This window comes from Amphibalanus amphitrite, unplaced genomic scaffold, assembly GCF_019059575.1.
Source record: "Amphibalanus amphitrite isolate SeventyFive unplaced genomic scaffold, NRLGWU_Aamphi_draft 001331F_arrow, whole genome shotgun sequence".
Lineage (NCBI taxonomy): Eukaryota > Metazoa > Arthropoda > Thecostraca > Balanomorpha > Balanidae > Amphibalanus > Amphibalanus amphitrite.
The window spans coordinates 1339-21069 of record NW_024882824.1 but is presented as its reverse complement, the minus strand read 5'-3'; the positions used below and the strand labels follow the sequence as shown (position 1 = coordinate 21069).

At 51.7% G+C, this 19731-nt stretch overlaps 1 protein-coding gene across 1 annotated transcript; it reads right to left on the bottom strand.

The window, feature by feature from the left end:
- Positions 1-127: 127 nt before the first annotated feature.
- LOC122372218 (extensin-like) lies at positions 128-11847 on the bottom strand. The gene is made up of 2 exons (XM_043349139.1): positions 11665-11847; positions 128-2098 (listed from the first exon to the last, which is right to left on the bottom strand). The coding sequence occupies exons 1-2, from the start codon at positions 11683-11685 to the stop codon at positions 1016-1018; spliced, it is 1104 nt and encodes a 367-aa protein (XP_043205074.1). The 5' UTR covers positions 11686-11847; the 3' UTR covers positions 128-1015.
- Between the last annotated feature and the right edge of the window lie 7884 nt (positions 11848-19731).

Genomic DNA, 19731 nt, shown 5'->3' with positions numbered 1-19731 from the left:
GCCGGCGGTCAGGCGATGCAGCGATATGTGGTCCTCGGCCGATGGATTGCTGAGGTAGCAGCACCCAGGCCGCTGGCGGGCGATTCGCGCTGCACAGGGCATTTCGCTCAATTCAGACATCATATTCAGCTTTATATAACGTATATTGGAGAACAAATGAGTGCAAAGTACCAGCTGGTGAGACACGGTAATTGCTACAGCGGGAATGTTGTACAGAACTTGATTGCTCCTTTTAAAATCAATCGACAATCGACATGTACGAACTATACATTGGTTACGAACTTACGACCATTCATACCTGCTTCCCTTATCCTCGTCTTGGAACTGAATACAAAATGATCCAATATGCATGTCTCGTAACGCCCATGTGCCAACATGATAGGCACGTTCCGCGTCTCAGTTTCACCTCAGCGATATTGATATGTTGATCAACCAGCACCGCTTCATAGCATAACGACTATGTCGCTCTTGTGGTTACCTGATGTCCCCTGGCTTTGCACATGTTCACACTGAAGCATGCCCACTTTATGGCCAAGACGTACCGCTATACACTAGTTAAGTTATCCTTGTTTATCAAGTACCTACACTACATGCTATCTTTAACAAAAAGCGCATATTTTTCAGCTTATAGGTAACAATGATTCGTTTCGTAGGGAGTAGAAGGCTTGAAAGGGCTGGAGGATATGCTCTTATCCTGAACCTGTGCTTACCTATATGGGCATAAACTCGTGGCATGTTGAGAACATTTTATGTTACTCTAAAATGTTAGACGCGTCATATCAACATTTGCAGCCTTTCAAATGTTCTGGCCGGCTCCTATACTCGATTAGGATGTTTACAGCTGATCGTTTAGATAAACTTCAAACTGTCGGTCTCAGACTTCGGCCATTCGCCGTTCTCGACGCCAAAGGGCGGCAGCGCTCGCTCATAGATACCGCAAACAGCTGTCCACTGAGTGATGCGGTGGACAAAAGGCCTTTCTTAAACAGAAGGCAGCATTCCTCAGACAATCCATTCAGTGATACGATGTGCCGACCGGGTGGTCGGAGAACCACTCGAAGGCCCCGTGGTCGCCGGTGCGCGCCCCGAAGGAGACGTCAGCTCTGACGGGGGAGTAGCGGTGCGGGCTGGGGCGCGGGCGCTCGAACCCGCTCGCCTTTTTCGCTTGGCGCAGTCCGGAGTAATGCCGGTATTCGGGCGAGGCGGGCCGATGCTGGGCTTCGTGGTGTCCTGATTCGAACGTCGGGGGGTGAGGGCGCGTCGGGTATGGCGCCCATAGTGGTGCATACGGGGTCCACAGGGGAAATGAGGACACCTCGTTCAGGCGCTCCTCGTAAAAGCTGGTCGGTGGTTTAGCGGCTACCACGGCTCCCGGTTTGTAGAGGGATGGAGCGGCCACCTTGAGCGGCGGCCGGTGCGCTGTGACCGGGCGGGCCGGGGCGCGGGGACGGGGTAGGTAGGGCCGCCGGGGTGCCGGTCCCCGCTGAGTGTAGCCGGCCGGCTGGGGTCGGTCAGTGACCTCCTCCCGGGGGGCGGGGGGCGGTTCGGCCCCCTGCAGCGGCACCTCAGTCGGCTCAGCGGTCTCAGTGACGGCAGCAGGCCTCTCGGCCGGTGCCGCGGTAGTGCTCGTGACATCCTCGGCCGCCGCGCTCTGACGCGCCTCTCCGGACACGGGGCCGTACTCTGGGCTGCGGTACGGCTCCACGGGTACGGCCAGCGGCCCGTGGGAGTACGGCGGGTACGCCGGCAGGACGGGGCTCTGCTCGTCGGGCTCCAGCCGCCGGCCGAAGTCGCCGTCGTCGATGAGCAGCTCGTCGGTGGTCAGCTCGGCCTCCGTCTGTGTCTGGGTGTCGGGCTCGGACGGGTAGCGCGCGAGCTGGCGGTACAGCCGGCCGGCGCTGGCCGCCTCCGGGTCGGCCGTGAACAGGTGGCTCTTCTCCACCAGGCCGTCCAGGTCGGCCACATCCTGCCGGCGCAGCGCCGCCGCCGGTCTGAGCAGCCGGGCCCGGCGCGGGGTCACCCGGGACCCGCGGGTGGCGGGACCGACCGGCTCACCAGCGGAGAGGGCGGCGACGGCCACCGCCGCCATCACAACCACCTGGTGAAACAAGGAAGGACATGGTGTTGGTATATTGACGCATTGCATCACACAACTGCATTCACCTTAACCCGCGAGTTGCTGGGGGGGCGTTAAACGCCCCCACTTTTTTCGCCGGGCCATAGCATAAAAACGGCGCGCCGCAGGCGCGCCAAATTTTGGGTACCTGTAGGGAATTGATTGAAGTTTATTGTGTTAAAGTTTCAAAAAAATCGGTCGGAAAATTTTTGAGATATCGAGGTTTTAGTGACGTCATGATTTCTGAGTTTTCGACCAAAAACGGCATATGTTCAAAAAAATCATATAAAATCACAGAATAGACATATCGACATGCCGTAAACGCCATTAGACTGCCAATACCATGAAGAATCAAATGGCTATCTTCGATTATTGATTATCGTTCCGCATTTTCCAAAATCTTGAACTGAATCTTGGCAATATCTCGTGACTACTTCAGGACCATGATACATGAATTTCTTAAATTGAACTTTTTTAGCCAAACACGTACACATATGATAAAATGAATGTCACCATCGTGTTCTACGCCCCAAATTACCCATAAAACATGTGTCACAGGCTGCGAATATCAGTTTTTATTTTCGGGGATATGTGCCTGCCCGGTTGACCTGACCTTGACCCTGACCTATGCTTGACTGACCCTTGCATGGAGCTGACACTCTTGTAGGCCTTATAAGATGGATTGTGCACCGTTTTGACAGAGTTTATGGCGAGAGGCGCCCATTGCGAAGTCCTGAAGTCCATGCTACTGAAAGCCCGATTTCAGGTGTTTGACCTGACCTTGACCCGACCTGTGACCTCAAAATTCAACTTTAAAGTACTCATCTGAAGCGTCTCGTCGCGCTCTTTCGTTTGCCGCCTCGTGCGTTTCGCTGCGCCTATTGGTTCTCGAGTTATCGGCTGGGGGCGTTTAACGCCCCCCCCCCCCCCAGCAAACGGTGGGTGGCGAAATACCCCAGCAACTGCCGGGTTAACTTCTGATGAGATGTTTCACTAGGGTGATTAGAATCTGATGTAATATCAGCACAGCCATCAATTTGGATATCGATGCATCAACGAGCGCAATGCATGCGAACATCCGAATGATGCAATAGGTATGAGCTAAGTTAACCGTCACTTTGAACTTACGCACATTTCATACCGCTGGACACATAAGATAAGATTTCGCGTGCTAAGATGAACTTTATAATGCAACTATTAAACTTTACTTTCTTTGGAATTTTGAACCATAATACCAGGAGAGTTGATTACGTAAGACCTGACAGATAGTCTCTCTCGGCCGAGGGAGCTGGTGTCACCCAGACTTTTTGGGGATTGCCCGGAACATCATTGCGATAGTGAGCTGAGAGACGTTCTAGTCTAGACCTTAGCCGAGACCCATGGGCTTCCTGAACTGGTATATATCGTAAAAAACGAGTCCCCAAAGCAACGTGAATGACCTGTGGCGCAGCATCGTTTCAGCAAGGATCAAGGCTATGTAAACCAGATAGAACTCTCCCGACGATAAAGTGGGGACAAAAATGAATTTAGTAACCGTGACTCTGGGGGCCAAGCAAACTCAGGTACGCATATAATAACTCATTTTTCAACGAATTATTGCAAAAAAAAACAAAGACTTGTCGGACCAGTACAAAAATGAATTGCAGCTTTCATAAACGATCCGAGTTTTTATCAGACTTGCCTAAATAATATCAAAATCAAGTCCTAAACTGAACAGCCCGTGCTGCCGTTGGTTACCTCTAACGCTCTGGCCCCTAAAATCGTCACTGGCTTATCAGCCAATGAGCGGCAAGTATTGACTTACTTACACTGATTGGTGGGATTACTGCATTTGTTGTTTAGAATGCTCACGGTGCTGACAGCGCTAGCGCAAATGTCCCCACTTTTCGTAATGTTGAAAGGCCGGAGCGCACCCTTCTGGCAAGGGTGATCGAGCAGAATAGGTTGCTGTTTTTTTTTTTAAGTGAGACGGACGTGCGTCATGTACCCTCACGTCCCTGGCGCGTAATAGATGGGAAACATGGCGGGCGCTCGCTCCTATTTTTGTGAAGGTCCAACCCAATCAGCGGTGAAACGGCGAGGGGTGGGCACTTAAGCAATGGTCCGCGCCGCAGTACCATCCTTTAAAAGCGCTTGGTATTTTCATAACATAAACATTTCATTTTCTGAGAAATGACAACCAGGTACAGGTACCTAGAACTTACTTCTAAATATGCAAAGGAAATAGCGTCAGCTTTGTGTTTTGCAGGTGTTTTGGAATTTGAAGTGACGCTCGAGTCGTTTTATGCCGTCTTTCTATTTCTTATTTTGATTTTGACGTTCAATTGTATAGCAATGACATGCAAAACCACGAAGTCAATTCGTGGCTTACTTACATAGACTCCCATACGTCCACACGAAATTGCATGAACAATATCGCCGGCTGTATAGAGGCGCCTGTCTACATAAGGTTCGTTTTTAATGTTTATGATGAAACAGGTCATGCAAAGGACATAGGTATTGAACAATGAACGCAACAGTAAGACACTATCCAATCATTAACTAATTTTCCTTTTCCTTATATTTGGTTAGAAATATGTGGTTTCTGCTTATTAAAAAAATTGCGCACTGCCCTACAAATTAAAAAAGTCAAGTGTTTAGCTATGTAGTTTATATGAGTTCCCAAGACGGTAAAGTTACAAATTCAGTCGATTGGTTATAACATCAAAGTCGTTTAAACGTCTTAAGCAGACAGATTCGATCGTTTATTCTCACTCGGAAAACTGTAGGAAATGTGTGGAAATTTGACACTCTATACCCGGAAGTTATAGGTATTTGAAATAAATGTTCATAATGGCTGCTCGTAAAAACAGCCTTATTGAACTCTCGTTTGTATATAAATACACTCTATGATGCACAGGTATGCTTCCCAAAACGTTGACCATTCATATATTTCATTACGTCAATCTTTTCGACTGTTGGCAATCCAGCATGTCTCAATCCTTCCTGTCGCGTTTCTCTCAGTGTCGCTCTCGCTGTTCAGAGGCTCACGTCTGTCTCATCAGAGCTCGTTTGGTGCACCGTGAGGCAGTGTTCGATGAGTTACAGTCGCTGGAGTTACACCTGCAGGTGCCCGGGTTGGTCCCGTCGCCGGCTCGGGGCCTCTGGAGCCCACTGGAGCGAGACGGGCCGACAGGGAGGGGTCGCGGCCCGCCCCGGCCCGCCCCGCCCCAGCAGCGGTGAAACCGAACGGGCTCGTTATGAAGGCGGGCACACGGGAAAGTAGGGGCTATGAACTGACGAATGGCGAATGTACACTGCCAGATAAGCAGTGAAACTTTTTTTCAACTTACACATTACACAACCCTTCACAAAACGCATGTAATTACTTCGTGTGGCTAGCATCACATAAACTTCAGAAAGTAAAAGGGAGTAGTAGGTATTTCCGCTATCACGTAAACATGGCATGCTGGATTTTATGCAATCATTTGCAGTAGAGGCACCATTTAAGTCTGGGCTTCCTGTGTGCCTGCTTAAGCCTTAACATCCCAGAGGAGTTGGAGGCTCCTGTTGGGGTGCTCTTCGTTCTTAACCCGCGCCCCACTGGGGTTCTGTGTATAACACGCCCCACTGGGGGGGGGGGGGGGGGCTATTCATAGCCCCCTCCCCTCCTAACTCCGAAACTACTGGGCCGATCGTCAAAATTCAAACGGCATCTGATAGTCCCGGAAAAACTGTCGAGCGAAACCTAATTTCATTGACCTCGAGGTCAACGATGACGTCACAGGTCAGGTCAAAGTAAACATTATCGATATTTGGCTTATTCACTTTTTGGCTCTGGCTGCCGTCTTACAAGTCAGATCAAGCTGATTTTTGGTTTACACACTCGTAAAAAGATGCTTTAGATATCCTGAGGGTACGAAATTTGTACTTTGATTTTCAGGTTAGGGTCAGGTCATCATAGGTCACGGAAATCTAAGTCGGTCACGTGACATATGTTTTATGGTCCATTTAGGCCATAGATTTCGAATTCGGTGTCGCATGTGTCATTTGAGGTCATTTTCATCTGAATATAGCTGAGGTCAGGTCACTTTCAGGTCAAAAAAGGTCAAATTTCAGAGTTGAAATTTTTCAACAGAAAACATGTCTATCGGATGCAGTTTGAGCTCAGGAACACGATGGTGCTATTTATATTGGTGTACAATGTCAAATTCGTACAGAAAAAAAAATGATTTGAAAAATTTGAAATTGTGAAATTTTTGCTATAGGTGATGCGTATAACTTGGCCATTTTTGAAGATATCTTGCTGAAACTTGCTAGAGTAAGTCATAAGCATGTGTTCTATCATACATATTCCGTTTTTTCGAAAAGTCAAAAAGTGTTTTTAAAAAAAAAGATAAAAATAGTTATCATTGAGATATAATAGCCTTTGCTCATATTAAGTTCCAAATGGTAAATGAAATGCAAAATTCTTTGAAAAATACCTATATTTCGTCCATGGGACTTCTTCAGGGTCACAATCATCAAACAATGCTCAGCACAACACTCCACCAAATATGTTCAAAAAGATAAAAATGCAAATTTTAAATTTTAGTATATATAATTTTCGAAATTTTAAATTTTTTGAAAATTTGAGGTGGCAGTTTCATAGCCCAGTCCATTCTGAGTCCTCTCATGCAAAGAAATTGGATCTAGCTCAAAAACTGAGCTCTTGGGAGCGATTCCCGTGGTTCAATGTTTTGCGTCGAAATCGGCCGTAAATGACGTCACTCTGACGTCATTTACGGCCGATCTATGACAGATACGAGGTTCAAATTTTTACACAAGGTGTTACATTGATGCAGCCGAAGGTATTGAAGGTTTGGCGGCGATACGTCAAGCGGTTTAGAAGTTAGGGTAAGGTGCCTAATTAGCGACCCTTTCCGATTTGCGACCTACCTCCCTACAGAAAAACTGGCAGGAGAAAACGGGGTAAAAATATCGTCAAAAGGTCAGCCATACCTTGGTTATCAAATTAAATTATTTTCCGGTCGTCGATGTTTCTGGTGGGACGTTTCAGGTGAGTTTAAATAAAAATGACGAGTTTCTTATCCAAAACGTGTGTGTTTGGGCCCTCTCTGATGAAAAGCGATGCACATTAGGATGATGCACCTTTTTTATTCTGAATCGAAGTTCCTTCTTCAATTGATTGCCGTTTTCCGATAGTGAATCGCTCAACTGTGCACAGCATGGCGGCTAAAAATGTGTCGCAGCTCATATTTCCTATTTGCGCCTGACATGGTCGCAAATAGCTCAAGAAGGGAAAGAAAGGGGAAAAGAGAGAAATGAACATGAGGTGTTGCTGAGGCTTGCAATGTGTGGCAGGGGATGCCAAATGTCGTCACCGACTGCAGGGGTGCCGAATTCAGCGCGGACCTCGAATATCATACGAGATAGCCCGCAAAATTTGGGTTTCCGCCTTCTTTTCGCCTTTCGGTGCATCACGTGATCAGTTTTTACTTCCGTAAATGTGTTGGATAAACGTTCCTGTTCGAGTGATTGAGTGCTTTGCGTATGGGTTACCTTTTTGAAATCATATTTCATCTTTTCAGGCGTCGCATTTTTTGCCATTTTTAATATGGGGAAACCCATAGACTTATTAGCGACCCTCCCCGGTCGCTAATCGGGAAGAGTTCCCTATTAGCGTTTTTGCAATGGTTTGCCAAAATGCTCACTACAAATAAGTTAGTGAATATTGGGGCAGAAAATGGCTATATTTTAATAGAAAAATGAACGGTCTATCCGAAAATCAAGCCAGTAATACAGTGGCACCCACAGAGCGTGAGCAATGACGGTTCAAATTAAGGGGGTCGCTAATTAGGCACCTTACCTTATTGCAGAAAAACGGGAGGGGGGGCTATGAATAGCCCCCCCCCCCCAGTGGGGCGCGGGTTAAGGCAGTCAGCCTATCGCCATGTAAGGCAAAAGCTAGGTAACAATAACCTATGAATCAGTCAAAATATGTGAATTACCACATATGATTCCATGTTTGATAGATATTATACGAGGTGCTATCAAAAAGTTCCAGGACTCTGCTGTTTTCGTTCGAACGGGGTGACGGGTGGCTACCTGCACATAGGGATATGGACTAGCATTCATTGGGACGTGTCGGTGCAAGTTTCGAAGCGCTACGATTATTCAGTCCTGTGCAACGCGTGTTTGAGTGACAACCTCCGGACGCCGTCCTGCGATGGAGACGATGGACCTGAAAATCGAGCAGAGATCGAACATCGAATTTTGTGTGAAACTTGGAAAGAACAGCGGCTGAGGCACTTATTTTGTGAAGACAGATGTACGGTGACGATGCCCTAAGCAAAACAAGGTGCTATGAGTGGCATGCAATGTTTAGAAATGGCAGAACCTCACTGGAGGACGATGACAGACAAGGACGACCCTCAACATCTGTAACGTCTGAAAATGTTGAAGAAATCAAACGAATTGTGCGTCAGAATCGTCGGATAACTATCGAAGAGGTGGCTGACATCGCCAGAATCTTATTTTGATCCTCTCAGATCATCTTGACCTCTTATCTGAACATGCGACGCATCGTCGCCAAATTCGTCCGAAGGCTTTTGACTGCGGATCAGAGGCAGGAACGTGTTGAGGTTTGTGAAGATCTGCTTCAACGTGTTCAGGAAGATCCACATGATGTCAAGGCTGATCACAGGTGACGAAAGTTGGATTTTTGTCTCAGCCGCTGTTTTTCCAAGCTTCACACAAAATTTGATGTTCGATCTCTGCTCGATTTTCAGGTCCATCGTCTCCATCGCAGGACGGCGTCCGGAGGGTGTCACTCAAATACGCGTTGCACACGACTGAATAATCATAGCGCTTCGAAACTTGCACCGACACGTCCCAATGAATGCTAGTCCATATCCCTATGTGCAGTTAGCCACCCGTCACCCCGTTCGAACGAAAACAGCAGAGTCCTGGAACTTTTTGATAGCACCTCGTATGTATAGGCATGCATAATGCATGATAACGTGGAGAACATATAGAAACTACCCATTAGAACACTTGCGATTAAAATGCAACGAGACCGTCAATGAGCCTTTAGGCATCTATGAAGGGGCCTCGGGCTGATTACTTCTCAGTTCTCTTCACAAAACGCTACCCAAACCTTGCAAACATGTGCAGCCAGCTTTTTGCTGGGTCCAAGCTACTGTGTTCTGGTTAGTGCTCGTTGCACGTTGTCAGTTGTACCCGCCTGGCGCAGTGCAGGGGTATAGGGAGCAGCCACGGGCGGCGCGGCGCGCGACCTCGCTGCTGCCGGACCGGTGGCCTCGGCACTGGCAGGCGACAGGTACCGACCCGGAGCTACTGGCCGTGACGTCCGACACGAAACCCATCGCGGAAAGGACCGACCGCTGACTGGTACCCGCACCGATAATGGTCTCAGGTAGTACTACGTCGTTACATGTGCCTTCTAAGTATATGTACGATCTGTCTCGTATCAAAAAAAGAGAACAACGAGCATTTAGATAGGTACTTAATCGTTTATAGCAAAAAAAGGGAGTGAGTCGTCCGCGAGTCAATCTCTGTTGACCCTACTCGCTGGAAACTCTTTTCACATTTTATTCTTATTTTCATACAGTTTTTTGTTGGTGCTTGCCTTGGATCTCCCAATGATCTGATACTGACAGCACTACCAAGATAGTGTACAATTGTATACCAATCGTAACTGATTATTACGATTGGATCACATTTTGATCCAAAATTATATACCTACTAGATGGCCATGTTTGGGCGATAACTGTATGGTATTTAAGTGATTTTACAGTTTCTGTAGTGTGTACCAAGTTTGAGAGAAATTGGCCCAGCCGTTCTTGAGATAGGAAACTGCTCCTTTCCAGGTGTGCACGTGCATTAGCATTTAGCACCCTACATATGGTAATTTGTCGTTCGATATGTGCCCGTTGACAGTCCCAAAATTCAGCACAATCGGCCCGGTAGCGGCTGAGTTATTGCAAGAATAAATTTATTTTATTTACTGGCGAATTTCCCTGGCGAGAGGTGCCTTCCGGTACCGTTTGTTGTCAGTGGTTGAATGCCTGCCTGCCAAAGCCACCGATTTCGTCGAAAAATACCCGTAACGTTAACGAAACACGGTCGTCTGTTTGAGTCATTTTCACAAAAGTTTATTGACTTTTCGATAATATTTTGGGTGGATATTGGTCAGAAAAGAATGCTCTTTCCGAATATGTAGGTTTCATAGCGATTGATCAGCGTTTTCAGTACGTTTTGGTGTTGTAAAGGACGTCGCGCTCCGCGCGAATCAAATTTTCGAATTAATTTTTCATTATTTAGGAAATGGTACGGATCATCAGTTTTTGTTTGCTATTCTCTGATTACACATACATTTGTCTGCAAAATGATACAACACCGATTTAATTCCGTCAAGCCGTTTTCCAGCGGCATCGATTTTCCCGTCACAATGCACGAAATCGGTCATTTTTTCACAACCGGGGGTGCTGTCTTGCACGTGGCGCGTGCTATGCTATGAAACCATGTCAATACGCTAGGCCCATCTCTCCTCTATACAGTGGTGGCAACCCCACCTCGCTACGGCAATCTGTCGCCGAGTTTTGGGCCCGGGAAGTGGGCGCCGCAGGCCGGTTTTCGCCCGATCTTCGATTTGACCGTTTCCCGTGTTAACCCTATGGCGCACGCGAGCGCGTGCTGACGGCGCACCCCTGGTCCGATCACGCCCAAATTTTAATACAAAGGCCGCCCACGCCCACAGATTTGGCATGCCAAATTTCACGCCGATACGCGGCGCCTTTCAGGCGCAATAAGACACATAAGGCATGACAGTCGCACGGACAACTTATAAATCATAATATAGATGTCTTGTTGAGAGTTTTCCATTACTGTTTTCCCCGTCTTTCTATGACCATCCGTTAGGAAGTTAGACAGGCGGGGGGGCAGAATCTGCCCCCCCCCCCGAAGGCGCATATGGCTCAATAGCTCAGCGGAGCTTGAGAAGTCATCTGACCTGTTGACCACCTCTCTGGATCTGCAGATGTGTCTGCTGCAGTGTGTGTTTAATTGTTTATCCGCCTAACAACTCACGTGCACTAAGGTAATTGTAGACGCAAGGTGCCACCAATATGAAAATAATTACATCATAGGCCATAATTCACATCAGAATATAGCACCCAATAGGAAGAAGGAAAATCCTCACATATGTATGCTCTGATCAGCACCGTTATCGACAACTTTCCTCAAAATTACAGTTACAGTGACATTGTCATAGACCGGCAGTAGCTATGTGATAAGGAGTCAATAATGATTTCAACTACCTTATAAGGCGAGCAGCGAAATAACTTTTCCTTGTAGGACACGCGCCTCTCCATTACACGAAAATTGTATGTATTGGGCATACAATTTTCGTGTAATGGAATATAGTTACAGAATAGCATTTGAGGATAACCACCTTTTTATGAGGTATTGTATTTCGTATGCAGAGATATAACCGTATATCTGTATATAGAGATATAGTTATATATGGTTTTGCGTGGTATTCTCACCGTGAGAAGCATGGACGGCATGCCCGCTGCGCGCCTCGGGGTCGGCCGTGTGCTGTGCGGGAGCGAGGCGGGACGCTCTAGTTCGTGAGTATCGCACCTCGCGCGCCAACCCGTGACCTGTCAGTCTGACTCCTCCCCAGTCGCCGGCACCACTGACTGCTCTGTGGTGCGCCGGGCCCTCTCCGACACCTACCCCACTCACCTGTAGTGACTTTCTCTGGTGAAGTCAGTGGAGCGTGGCGGGGCATCCGCGGCGGGTCGGGGCGTGAGAGCCTCGGCGGAGGACAGGGCGGCCACCTGGTCCTGCCGCTGCACCTGCAGGACGCGTCAGTGGGCGCACCGCCAGCGGCCGTGGTTCCGGAGAGCTGGGGTGACGGCTTGTTGTTGTTGTTGATTTTCCCTCCGGCCGCGGGTGGCCCCGCGGCGTAGCCTCATCGGCTCTGGAGGGCCCTGAAGGCGGCCACCAGGGCCGCCACCACGTCACTGCGCCAGACCTCGTCGGGTGTTGGTAGGATGTTCCCTACGGCCGGGATTTTGAGGCGAACACCCATCAGGCCCGGGCACGTGAGCAGGATGTGCCGGGGGGTGTCCGCCTCTTCGCCGCACAGCGGGCACCGGGCGGCCTCGCATAGCAGGTCCCGGCATTGGGCGCAGGCGGCTGAGGGGCTCCGGCCGATGGAGTGCAGGAACTGGGTCGATCCACTCCAGTGGCCAGTCCGGATCTGGTGGACATCGATGGCTGTCCGCCGATCCAGGCCGGAGACCGGGGGCGGGTATCTCGCACCCATCAGCTCCCGGTACCAGCCGGTCGCCGCTCTGCGTGTCGGGTCTGGGTATGACGGTCTGTCCCTGGCCGCCTGGTCCCTGGCTAGACGGGCCGCAGCCTTGTAGACGGTGTTGACGTCGATGGAGGCGATTTCTTGATCCAGCGCCGCCGCCTCCCCCGCCAGCACGTCCGCCGCCTCGTTGCCTGGGATCCCACAATGCGATGGGACCCACTGCAGCGTCACGTGGCGGTCCGGTGTGGCGATTTCCAGCAGGCGGCTCCATATCTCCGCCCCCTGGACCGTCCTCTGGGCCGAAGGCCCCTCTCTCAGTGCAGCCAGGGCAGACTGTGAGTCGGTACAGATTATTATTGGTAGCGTGTCGTCACGAGGGTGTGTCGCCAGATGTTCCAGGGTCATTGCGATGGCCAGCATCTCCGCCCTGAAGCTGGAACAGAGCGCTCCTGCGGGCCTCTTCAGCTCAGTGCGGTCATCATCGGCGTGGACGACCAGCGCGCCGGCCCCTCCAAAGAGAACGCCTCCAGTCGCCGACCCGTCGGTCCACACCCAGGTCGCACATTGGGTCAGGGACGCCAGGTGGTGTAGGGCGGCTTCCTTCTTCGTGGAGGCGGCAGCTCCGGCTGGGAGCCCCGCTCCGATGTCCAGGTTAAAACTGATCGTGCCGGTTGGTTGCCAGGGCGGGGGGCGCACGGGGAGCAACGGCTCCACCGGTGGCTCCACTCCAAGGGTCCGCCACACCTCCCGACCCAACTGGCGCCATCCGCAGACGGTCTTGAGGCGCCGCGGTGGGTCCGCCACGGCCAGTCGGTGTAGCGGGTCCTCCTCGGGCAGTGCCATGGCCTTCGCCAGCATCCTCGCCGCCAGTGCTGTGCGGCGCGCCGCGACCGGGGCCACGCCGGCTTCGGCCATTACTCCGTGGATGGGGGCCGACCCGATGCAGCCCGTTATGACTCGGGCCGCGGCACGCATCTCGCGTTCCAGAACTTCTATGTTAGTCCTGGCGGCCGCCGGCATCCAGGCGGCCGCCGCGTGTTCGATGGCTCCCCTAACGTAGCCGTTGGCGACGGCCCGGAGTTGTCTCTCCTCCAGGCCCCAGCTGCGACCGGTGATTCGTCGTAGTTGAGAGATGCGAGGGCGGACGCGGCGGCGGAGGTTCCTGCAGTGGGGGCCGAACCCCAGAGTCCTGTCCAGCGTTACGCCGAGTAACTTCAGTTCAGGGCCTCCTTCCACCGTCTGGCCCGCCACACGGATGCGGCAACCGACGGCGTCCCGGTGGCTCTGAGACAGAACTAGAAGCTGGGTTTTCTGGCCCGCCACCTCCATCTTGTTCTCCCGGGCCCACTTGACCAGGGTATCGGCCGCTCGTTGTGCCCGCTCCCGCGCGACTTCAATCGTGTTACCCGAGCACAGTGTGGAGGTGTCGTCCGCAAACATGTACGGGGTAGTGCCCGGCAGGGCTCGGAGGGTTGACGCTAGTGGAGCCGACCACAACAAAAACAAGGTCGGGGACAGAACACTGCCCTGGGGCAGCCCTGCCCTGTAGACGCGCTCGCCGCTCCTTGCTCCGTTGAGCTCGACACAAGCCCGCCGGTCTCTGAGGAAGCTCCACACCCAGGAGTTGAAGCACGCCGGTACTCCCATCTCAGCGAGCCGGGCACGCAGGAGGCGATGGTCCACCTTATCGTACGCTCGTGCGAAGTCGTACGCAACGAGGACGAATCTCTGCGCCGACTCACCGTCCGGCAGCTGTCTCCGGGATGGGGGGCACGGCTTCAGCTGCCATCCGTCCTGAACTTGTTGGGTTAGACGAGCGATGGCATCCTCCACACCCCGCTTCTCTCTGAAGCCAACCTGTTCAGGCGGGATCATGCTTCGGGTTGCGATGATGTGGTTTAGTCGAGTCGCGACGAGTCGTTCAGCCAGTTTGGCGATGTGGGATGTCAGGGCAATCGGGCGGTAACTTGCTATGAGCCGTTGGTCCTTCCCGGGCTTGGGAATGGGCACGATGACGGCACGCCGCCATTGCCACGGGACCAGTCCGGTCAGCCACGAGGCGTTGATGAGACGGAGCAGAGCTCTGCGAGCCACCGGACCCAGATGTCTGAGGTGCTCGTTGCACAGGTCATCGGGTCCTGGCGACTTCTTCAGTTGGGCGCTGGAGATTTGACGCAGCAGTTCTTCCTCCGTGAACGGTGAGCAGCAACCCGTTCTGTTACCCCTGCACTCTACGCAGGTGCGGACTTCGGCTTCTTTCAGCTGTTTCTTGGCCCGGCGATCGATGGACTTGGCTCGCACCTGTCTGGAAACGTAGGCGTACGTGCGGTTGAACGCTGTTGCCTTGTCCCTGTCCGTCACCAGGGTGCGGCCGTTGTCTTCCATGGTTTCTTGTTTTCTGTGGTTGTCATCTGACGCTCCCTCCCACATCTTCAATATCTTGTGGACCCGCCCGAGGCTCTGGTGTTTGTTGAGGTCCTTCGACACGAAGTCTCTGAAGTGTCGTTGAGAGACGCGGCGCTCGATGGAAGCGGCGCGTCTCTTGGCCTCGATCCAACGTGCCTTGGCCTGGGGGTCCCTGTTACTGTTTTGCATGGCTCTTCTCGCCGCTCTTCTGTCTTCGATTGCCTCCTCCAGCTCCGGGTCCAGAGCCCAGGGTTTGGCGTCGGCTCGTGCCCCTCTTGGTACGTGGGCAACACTAGCCTGTTGGAGGATCGAGTGGAACCTGGTAGCCATCTTCTGAACTGGTTCGTGTTCCGGTTCCGCTCCTTGGAAGGCGGCTTCGCACATCTCTTGGAAGGCCAGCCAGGCGGCTTTCTTGAATGACCACTTGGTTTTCCGGATCCTCTTGGGGGCCGACTGTCCAGTCTGCAGCTCCAGGAGCATCGGGAGGTGGTCACTGCCCATGTCTGGGCCTGTGTCCCACTTGCACCTCCTCGCCAGGGACGGGCTGCAGAAGGCGGCGTCCGGGGCCGACTGCCCGCCAGATCGGTAGCTGGTGAAGGTAGGGCGGCCGTCGTTGAGGGTCACCCAGCCGGTCCTGTCCAGCCACGTAGCGATCTTCTCGCCCGTCTCATCCGGGCCTTCGCAGTCCGCGTCCCACAGCGGGTGGTGGGCGTTGATATCGCCGGCGACGATGGTGTTGTCGCTAGTGGGGAGGTAGTCGGGATCGAAGTTGTCTTGTCTCTCGTCTGCCTCATCTGAGCGGATGGGCGGGCGGTAGATGTTGATGATGTCCAGATCGGGATTACCAGGTAGGCGAACGCCACAGATCTCGGTGGTGTCGTCTGCTCCGGGCTTGAAGGGGCCGCTCAGTACTGTGAAGTGACGACCGTCACGCATGTAGATGGCGACATCGCCTCCCTTCACAGGGCCACCAGCTCTACGGCCTCTGGAGCGTCGAGTCACGACTGGGGGCTGGAAGCCAGGTATCCTTGGTGCCGTCTTAGGGAATTGGCCCTCTTGTACCGCGAGTACGTCGACGTTGGCCTCAAGAAGCCAGGGGGACAGCTCCGCAATCTTCGGGCGGAGGCCCTCCGCGTTCCACACCACAAGGGTGAGGAGACTTCTCCGGGCTCTGTTACGGCGATATCGTCGGTTGCGGGCTCTGCGACGGTGTCGGGTACCCGGTCTCACAGCTGGCGCCTCCCCGCCGTCGTCGGTCCCGGCGGGGGGCGCTGACCCGTCGTTAATCATTTAGCAGGCCGAGCCGCGCGAGCGCGGCTCCAGGCCTGCCGATGGGCGTACGCCGCCCCCGGGCGTTGAGTGTCGGTTGCTGAGGTGGCGCAGCAACGCAGCGGTAGCCGGGTGGCCACCGCCAGGGCCCTCGCTGGAGAGGGCAGGTTGAGCCCGTTTGGCTTCCTCCGCAGGTCGCCCCAGCAGAGGCGGGTCCGGGTGGACCCACACCTCCCACCACTTGAAGGCGGGCTCGATCGGGAGGCGGAGGCGGGGGTGACGGCTCGTTTGACCCGGCCCGCCGCCCTCTCCGTGCTCTGTCTATCGGTCGCAGCTCATCCCTCGGCGGTGGGCGCCAGGAGCGGCCGAGCGTGATGACCATGAGGCGGCCCCGGTAATAGGCACGATGAGAGGAACTGGCCGCCCGATCCGTCCCGCCCCGTGCGTGTGAAAGGTGATTCAGTGCCGTCAGTCAGACGTGAATGGCATGAATAGCAGCCGTTTGGACAAATGGGCGACAGTAGATGTCAACAGCATTTAACAGATGTCTATTTTAGTCCAGTGTTACATCAGATGTCGAATGACAAAGGAGGTCACTTATTTATCATGTAAGCCATTTAACAGTTGAAGCAGGATAATTCAGCTGTGGAGGGAGATAACAGGCAATGATTTGCTTCAATACCTATGCGTTTACATCTCAGCTCTGTCACGAAGTCTGGCTGGTCAATACAGGCTTCAATTACCAGTTCCAGTTACAAGCGTAATCATCGCAAGAACTAAGAAGGATAATGCTTTAGTTGCTAGTGTAGACTTAGAGTACTTTTAAAGTGGTTGGTTATATGGGTAGTCGTGAGTTATGACGTTCAGAGCCTGTTGCAGATGCCACCACGAGTTTCTAGCTGTTTAAAAGATCACTCACATAGCACTACCTACTACTTCACTAGCTTCTTTCCTTCAATCGATATTTTTGGAAAACAGTGTGGCATATTCTCAGACATTCTGTACATTTTTACCTCTCCGATTTCTACTTAACCAAAAGCAAGAGTCATCAAGTAGCATACGTGGCCTCCTTTGCAGTTGACAAGAAAGCGGCTCGCACGCCAGTTGGGTAAACACATTGCATGTCTATGGCGATAGAAAATGGATGCCGCTGTTTCAATGGTATAAAGCGAGGCATTGTTTTGCCGGTCCTCCTCGATTGTAACAGAACCCCTCTGCACAGCTGCACGCCTGGTCACCTTCATGGCAGCCCAAAACTGCACATCCGGCAAATGGCGAGCTCGCAGTGACACGACTGATAGCCTTGTATTGTTGCCAGAGTCCCGTAACACTGTGCAGTGTAGGGCTGCACAGCCCTACCCAGGCCTTACCGGGGGGCGGACTGGCAAAAACGATATGCCAAACTCAGCATAGAAAGTGCAAGCTCGTCAATAGGTTATGGCCCAATCAGAGCAAGCCGAATAAAAAACACTCTTGACTATTCTTGCCGACAATAGGCTGTCCATGACGGCTTCGGGTTTTCAACACATGATGCTATGTAGGTATGCCTAGTACCTACATTATATATTTTCCAATAGAGCATGAAAATGGCAATGCTTGCTAAGCAAGGAAATGGATTGAAAAAAATTAAGTGATTTATTAATCGAGAAATGAAGCTAGGTGAGTAAAAATTCAAGCTATGCAGTGGCGAAGGAGGGGCAGACTCTTCCCGTCGATGAGGGATAAAAGGGGGCGGAGCTGGGGAGTGGCATACCTGGGCTGCGTGGCGCTACGATGCATTGACAATATGACGCACGCTCCCATTTTTTTCGCAATACCCAATGATGCATTGTTATCATGAATAGCGCAATGAAGATTTTTATAAGTCTGCGACTTTTTCATTAAAGATTCATCTATTATTTATGTTGCGACTTGCGCGTGAAAAGCGCATGGCTTTCCCTGCGATGAGCGTTCGATTCAATGCGTTCAGTTTATTTTTAAATCGGTGTAAAGAAAACTTGAAACGTAAATTGATGCGATGTTATGTTAAATGGGAGATATGTGTGATAGCTACGGACGTAACCGCTAACATGCTGCTTTGAGGGGCGACAGTCGCCCTTCTAATGCGGTGTCAGTTTCTGTTTTTGCCGTCGGACAGTGTGTCCTGACACGGGCGGCCGAGGTAACGTTTGTGAAGGATGACCGCTTATGGTGCGCGGCTCCCGAGACTCGTGCAGGACACAGGTAAACCACGCCGGTGAGCTGGCACGCGACCGTCCAGCAGCGCGTCAGGCGGTGGTCGCCTCCAGTTTCTTTTGGGCAGCTCGCCACACCTCAGATCTCGAGAAGTGCAGTTACAAGTTGATAAGTAGGTACTGTTTGTGTTTGATAACGGAAACCATGACAATTCGGCGGTGGCATAGACCAGCATACTAACTACGTCCTTTTGTATAAAAAAACGAAGTTATCACAGTCTTGTAGGGCAAGATATCAGTGGGTCGCGTCCTCTGAGCATGCTTTATAATATTGTAGTTTTTTCTGAACGGTGACACGACCAGCTGAAATATGACAACTATTAGAAATGACTGTCATTTTTCATCTTAGGAATGATTGTCATAGTTAGGAATGAGCATGTAACGCAACAAAAAAGGCATTCCCATTTTTCTCTGAACCAATAATTGCGTGTGATGCTGTTTATGGAGACGGTTATACCTACTCCCACATCGTGAACATTTCGGTCAGGCAATGTGGCCCACATTGCCTGAACGAAATGTTCACGACCGAGATGATCGTTATCAAAGCATTCTCACCACCGACTGCAGAGCTGAGCCCCCGGGATGGAGAGGGCGTTTCGTAAGGGCTCTCTTCTCCGGACCTCCCATCACGACGGCTCGTCTTCAGACTCCGACACGCTCGGCCGAGCGTGACAGCACACCGCTCTGCACAGTTTTGTTACGTCACCGGCCGGCGCGGCGAATTGCAAACACGGCAGGGCGCCACAACTGTCTCCACTCTCTGTCTCTGTCTCAGTTTCACGGCTCTTGCGAAAAGTGCTAGTGATCGATCTTGATTTCATCTTACTGTAATTGGCATTGGTTTTAGCCACAAGTTTACGATCTGCCGTAGTAAGATCGTCTTCCTTATCAGTAAGTTTCAAATCGCCCGCTTACTCGGTGCCGCGGTGAAGGCTCACCGATTTCGGCGCGCCGTTTCGGCTGTGACTAAGGACGTAGCTATGCAATATGCATAGCTATAGCATGCCATGGCATGGCTGATTTCTTGGTGGGGGGGGGGGGATAGAAGGGAATGTAATTTGGGCAGTCTGTATCTAGGAGACACTGCCAAATGTTTACACGGCATAATGAGGGAGGTTCCAATATGTACAATGAGAAGAAGAGAAAATTCGCTTCGCATTCCATCATCAGACACAATGCTGTCTGTCGCGGCGTTCAGAACGTTTTGTCACACTCAATGACGCCCCGCTGCAGATGATATCTTCTCTGTTGCATTCTGCTACTACATGAGTTTTATAGGCTAGCCGTGACTCAGTCGTAAACGTCTTTAGTGACAACATCGCAGATGGTCGAACAGCACACAGACAGTTGGGCAACACGCTGTTCGAACTGACCATCGT